At 33.1% G+C, this 6,855-nt stretch overlaps 1 protein-coding gene and 1 long non-coding RNA gene across 2 annotated transcripts; one reads left to right on the forward strand and one right to left on the reverse strand.

Annotated features, from left to right (window-relative positions):
- The first annotated feature begins 1,293 nt into the window (after positions 1-1,293).
- Positions 1,294-5,185, forward strand: LOC127706521 (micronuclear linker histone polyprotein-like). Its single transcript, XM_052211189.1, has 3 exons — positions 1,294-1,691; positions 3,434-3,571; positions 4,936-5,185. The coding sequence occupies exons 1-3, from the start codon at positions 1,300-1,302 to the stop codon at positions 5,123-5,125; spliced, it is 720 nt and encodes a 239-aa protein (XP_052067149.1). The 5' UTR covers positions 1,294-1,299; the 3' UTR covers positions 5,126-5,185.
- A 137-nt stretch (positions 5,186-5,322) lies between these two features.
- LOC127706540 (uncharacterized) lies at positions 5,323-6,285 on the reverse strand. The gene is made up of 2 exons (XR_007984533.1): positions 5,709-6,285; positions 5,323-5,358 (listed from the first exon to the last, which is right to left on the reverse strand). It is a non-coding gene; the product is annotated as an uncharacterized LOC127706540 (long non-coding RNA).
- Positions 6,286-6,855: the final 570 nt, after the last annotated feature.

Raw genomic sequence — 6,855 nt, forward strand, 5'->3', positions numbered from 1 at the left:
GTAACGCCTTCGGGACCATTTTTTTGAAAGCATTTGTATACATGTTGATTAAATAATACAACCACAATAGTTGTTATACATATAGTAATAAACATATCAGTTACGTAAGACACACTTATTTTTGTTTATCATGTCAAACATGCTTTTTGCAATATCTTTAATTACGTAAGAAAAGGGGCGCGTTTAAACCAGAGATACAGGAACGTTGTCACGTTCAGAAACATTTTACAGGGAAAAAAGCAGGATACACAAAATATCACGGATCTGAGTCTTTATAAATATGAACAATTATAAGTTCGACCATTGTTATGAAGATATCTGCAGGAGTAAGTATATTTTTAATCTTGGAAAATTAAAAGGACCAATATTGTCCTTAAACTAAGTATATATTTCTAAGTTAAAAGGTAAACAGGTTTTCTTCGACGTTTGTTTTGTGTAGGAGTGTGCAGGGTTTATGATGCTCAATCTTTAGTTTTCTGTGTTTTGTTTTGTGCACTGACTGTTACTTGTCTGATCGTATAAGAAGCTCATCGTAATTTCTTTTTTTACGAAATTAATTTCAAGATGTCGTATACATGATCATGGATAACATTTATAAATAGTATGCGTTAACATCGTTGATATGTATTTCCATTTATCAGGAACGTTCCAACCCAGGAGCTAGAACCTTAATATTTTATGAACCCTATAGCCCGTACAGTAAGGCTAAGCAATTATTGGTATACAGAATAATGAAAGATAGAAGTACAATTCATTTAATACTATAACAGTTACTAATATCTGACTAAACTACCATAATTGCTCTTTAAATTTGAATGCAGGAGTTTATATGACAAGGAAGTTGTGGTTAGCAATGGAATGCTTCTTGAACCAATATATTACAGTAGAATAAAAGTAATTCAAAACTAAAGTATATTGCGTATTGCGTGTCATTCTTATTCATAACCCTCAGCATTGGTGGCGCTTACCTTTGCTTCATGGTTCTTCTGTTAAGTCATTTAAGTTATTTGTTTTGTCAAAAAACTGAAACCCAAATTAAAGTTTCAGAAAATGAACAAACAAAACTTATAAATACGTATGAAATGCAATTATAAAGTCTGCTTTGCGAAAAAAAAAAATACACATAAAAAGAAATACAGTTAAAACAAGTTTACGAAGCCTTCCATATCTTTTAAGAAAGGTGATTTTTTTCTCATTCATTATTTTGGCGTTTGAAGAGTGTTAGTAATTACTCACTTCAATGATATTTTGACAAACGTTATACTTGAATTAAAAACCATTTTTTAGTAGATTTTAATCATGAAATGTGCACTATTACTGACCTTCGTCGTACTCCTGGTTGTTTGCGCTGATGACACACATGCCTGGTTTGGAGGAGGTGGAAGTTCTCGTTCTAGTTCTAGAAGAAGCGACTCATCAAAGTCATCGAGTAGATCTGGTTCTTCAAAAACAAATCGTAAAAGTGGCGGTGGCTGGTGGGGTGGTAGTAGAAGTTCTAGTTCCAGTCAATCCGTTTCTTCATCAGCGACAAAGTCAGTTCAGAAACAAGAAAAGCCAAAAGCAAGCGTAATTGATAAAGTGAAAGGGGCAATTAGTGGAGCCATTGATAATGTTAACACAAAAGCGAAAGAAGTAAAAACGTATGTCAAAGGATACGCTAATGGCGCAAAAGAGATGCACAACACATATACGTAAGTGTTGATGAATCTGGATTTATGGAATATAAAAGTATCATAAAAGTATCGTTCAATAATACACGTATATTTGTAACAATCTGATAACGGTAAGTGTACAAAAATATATTGTTTACACTAATGTGGTGATAGATAAAACAATCACAGATGCGATTAAAACAATAAAAGAACAAATGTAATACTGTATAAAAATAATACTAGGCATTACTGAATGCAAGTTCATAGAAGTTACTGGCATAGAAATCATGCCGTCCAAGATTCTAATATCGGCGACTGTCCTCCATTATTGCAATATGAGTAAATGCTACCAACCTATTAGAGAGATCTACCAAACAATTGCAAGATTAAGGCGCAGAACGATTTTCAGAAACAAAATAAGGCATATAGGTTGTGCATAATAGTCCTTCGACTATGAGCACACAACTATACTCAACTTTTTCTCAGCGGTTGCAAAGCACTTTTTCTAAATCAATTTAGTTTTGAATCAGGATGACACAGTCACAATAGTATAGTAAATAGTCTTTTTATATTCTTAGACAATGTCATAAAACTATGACAATGTCATTTACACTGTTCAAGCAGCACCGCACGTCAAACTCAGAAAAGCTGATTGTACATTAGTGACAATTTGTCACGCCCTCATGAATGTGGGCGTCCTATCAAATACCTTCAGAAAGCTTTCATTAAATTTATTTCGCACACAAGTAACTGTAGTTTCTAAACAAAACAAAAATGTTAATTCAATTTGCTTTGCATTAAACATGTAATGAAGCCACGGATTCATAACCTTCAAAAATTGTTCACTAACGGTTGCTAAAACGTAGAAAGTCTGAATAGAAATATAAAAATTATGTCCAGTGCGCGTTTAGGAACGGGCTCTATTCGGACATTTTGAGATATTTCAGTGGTGTACTTGTTTTGTGTATAAAGCATTTTCGAGTTCAATTTGACTTTTAATCAGTTGCATTTTCAATCTTAATCAAAGATGTGTTGGGTTTTCTTCTTTTCTTTAAGTTAATATCATGATTCTCTGATATTTCCCATTACCTTCTGAAATCTTGTTTTGAAGATGAATGACTTTACATTTTTATACCAAACATATAAACTTTTACTCTGTGTTTAAGTATAGCATTAAAAGTACAACATCTAACAACAGATAAACATTGCTAGAAGAAAATGAGCCACTCTTTCTCAGGTTGAGATGGAATATGTCGTTATTTGATTTTATGAGATAACAATAGAAACCCCTTAAATATCTTCAAATGACAAGCACGAAAAGTGACGAAACTGAACTTCCAACACCGAGTGATTATATTAACTAACATATACGTTTATACATGAGCTTTAGAATGATCGAGATCGCATTATGTAATGGACTAAATTTATAATTTTTTGCTGTCCCCCTTAATTAATCGATGGGCATTCCACTCCCTGTTTTTTCGAAGAGAGCCTTTAATATTACAATATATTACAATAAGCATATTTAAAGTACGTCGACATGCCGCTCATTTTTTGAAGCATGTCAAACTGTCACTAGTATCAGAAGTCCTAGTGAAAACATCAAAAATTATTGTACGTTATTGTCGGAATTGTGGACTACTGATTCAAAATAATGTTGATTTCGACGACGAGCTTTGTAACCGCTGAGAAAAAATTGAGTGTAATATATCTGTTGCCTAGAACTTGTAATAATGTCTAAAATTGCGTATAAGATATATAACATATCAATATATAATTAGAGAAATGAAAACTGCCACTAAACAAATGGTAAAGGATGGCAAAAGCGCAAAAGGTGCAGACAAGTACTTTCATGCAAAAGCCAACTACAAGGCAGCACAACATGGTCCTGGTGGTAAAGCAGCGGCAAAGCATATCAGGTAACTATATCCTCGTGAAATATGAAAAATGATCCTTCGCAAAAACTCTATTATAGATCATTCAACCACTCGGTTCAATACTTCAATAAAATTAACACTGATAAAACCTATATAATACCCCACCAGGCAAGTATTGCAATGCACGGTTTAACAACGGAGTGGATATGAGTTCTGCGTTGGAGAATTTTGTTAAATGCGAAACAGGGAGAAGACTTTATGAATGGTGTTAATAATTGAGAAATAGAATAATGTCAGTATTATAAAAATAATGAGATGTAGTATGATTGTCAATGAGGCAACTATATCCACCAAAGTTTAAATGAAGTCGATGTAAGCAACTATAGGCAACCATACGGCTTACAATGAGAAAAACTCATACCGTATAGTCGACTATAAAAGGCCCCGACATGAAATATATGAAACAATTCAATTGATAACACTACAGGTCTAATTTATAACAAAACAATTTACGAAAAACAAATATGACAGACATGAACCAACGACATTATGTTCACCTCAATAAGAAAAAGATCATAACTCTATTAGTTGGAAATATATATTTTTCAATTTCATGTACCTACAATTATATAAGTGTTTCCCTTAAACATCATGTTTATCAAAATATAGAGATTTAGTATGATTGTTAATATTAATGAGTTGACCATCCGCAAGAGACCAAAGAACGGGGATGTAAACAACTTTATGGTACTGTACGGCATTCAACTATGAGCAAAAGCCGTACCGTATAGCAAGCTATAAAAGTCTCCAAAAGGACGAAATGTGAATAAAAAAGAGGAAAACTAACGGACTGGTTTATGCTAATAACAACAAACTGGAAAAAAATGAGGCAGATATCAACCAACGACAGTCACTGAATTACAGTCCTCAGACTTGGGACAGGCGCATAAACAATGTGGCGGGGTTTAACATGTTTATGAGCACTTAACCCTTCCTTTAACCTTCGACAGTGGTGTAACAACACAACATAATAACAACAATAATCCATTGGAAAGAGCTTGACTTGTCAGACCGGTACTAAACATAAAAACCAAAAACCAAAAAAACAAAACATCCCGATCTAAGAGTACTCGCAGTTATTGCAAGCATGGTCACTTATTTTGTTATACTTTGAAGAAAATGAATTTAAAGTCTATATGCTTAAACAATAAACCAAAGAAAATTTGACAGACAGCAATCAACGATGTTTGATGATTGCTAATCTAGCAAGGCCTGTTCATCTGTGATATGTAATTATATTATAAAAAATCGATAATGAGTAGTCCACCTCAATTAAATAAGAATAGAAAATACGTAAGAAAGATTTTTTTTTAAACTTTATCTGTATTTTTTTTCTTATGTTTTAGTGATGCAAGAGAGACATATCAAACGGCATTTAAAAAAGGGAAAAATATAATTGGGAAAGTAAGTGACGAAGGATACAATGAATATGCTGCTGATTCCGCTAAAGACCAAGAGGCTAACAGACATGGACAAAATGGTGGAGATCCCAATAAATATCGCACCAAAGATATTCCTGACAAATACAAAAAATAATGTTGCCACAGTTACAATTTTTATGCTTAAGAGATCAGTTTATAAAACATGTATCTCTTGTTATATATTTCTATCGTTGATAAAATGTCCTTTATATAGCAGACCAAATTATTTAGAGCCACCTTTAGGTTGAATTTAAATCAAATTTAAAACTGTAACGGGGTATTTTCTAGGTAAATACAACACAAACGATGATCTAGGGTTCTTTTCTTTTAATACACTATATTTAGACCCTAAAACATATAACAACAAATAATAAATATTCACTTGACAAGACAGTACATGTAACATATGGGCAAAGGGGAATAACTACAATTTATACTCATTCCTTTAAATATCTATATACTCAAATAAGCCCTTTAATCACAAAAATCTAACTCTTTAGTTAACTTTCCAATACAATATTCATATGTATCTCATAGTAATAAATAATTATATACATCTCAAATCTTTTAAAGAGTATACAAATTCTGACCAACATAAATATATCACATAAACTACACTTCACATAAACAGACAATTACTTAAATAAAACTAGACAGCACAGACATTACAAGTAAACAACATAGAACACAATGCTTACCATGTATATGGTACATAGGTCAGTGTAGTAATTGGAAACATCACAGTGATGTGTGTATAAATCTGAGCACTACTCATACATGTCATATGAGAAGGTATTAATCCATATCCTGAATATAAGGATATTGAAAATCCAAGAATATGGAGTATAATATATATAAGAAATCAATTTATCAAACAGGTTATTTTTCACCACTGCATTTCAATATGTCTGCAGTATTAATCTCCAGAAACAAAGAAAACCTATAGTAAGGCCTAAGGCCTAAAGATTGACCAATCAAAAGGTTAGAATTTTCCCTCCGAAATGATATGACAGAAAAGAGGTTCGCCAAAGGATAAAGAGAATAATACTAGAACAATAGTACTAGAAATAGAAACAATGAGTAACTAAACTATCAAACATTGCAATAAAATTAATAATAAAAAATATCATACTTAATATATATCAATCAAATATGACTCTGCCACAAACTCCCCCTGGATGTAAAATGACGTCCCGGTCATTTACCAGAAGGAATACATACATATAGAAATATCAATAATAAAATGTTCCTAAAATAAATATAATAAAATACTAATCATTAGTAATGACTGCGAGTAGTGCCTCGCCTGCTTGTCTCTCTAATCCCGGAAATAAACCATGTCTCAAACAATCAGAAATAAACTTAGCCTTTTGTTCTCACTGTTGCTGTATAGGAACAGCAACCTTGTGAACAAACTCACCTGAGCGCATCCATTCTGGTTCAAGACGGATACGTCTTGAACGTCTAGGTACAGGAACTGGAGGTAATGGTATCACAACTGGTTCTGGTTGTGTCTCTATATCATCCTGTTGATCTCCTGAAGCGCTTCCTACTGTGCTTTGAACATCAGAATCATCTCAACTGGCACAAGTTGCAGTAGAGTGGGCGTCCCCATCTAATTCTGTGTCATTCTGTAATGGAGTGTCCATATCTTGTAGAGTAGGGTCCATATGATACTGTGGAATATCATAATCCAATCGAAGAAGAACATCTAACTCCTCATCACTACTCTCATAATCAGATGGCTCTGGTGATGGCTGTTCTGTTCTTTGTCTCAATCTTGTTCTTGGAGGTGGTACTGGTCTGGATGGTGGTTCTGGCTTTCTCTGTGTGATGTAACCCACA

This window comes from Mytilus californianus, unplaced genomic scaffold (assembly GCF_021869535.1).
Source record: "Mytilus californianus isolate M0D057914Y unplaced genomic scaffold, xbMytCali1.0.p SCAF_6, whole genome shotgun sequence".
NCBI classification, from domain to species: Eukaryota; Metazoa; Mollusca; class Bivalvia; order Mytilida; family Mytilidae; genus Mytilus; species Mytilus californianus.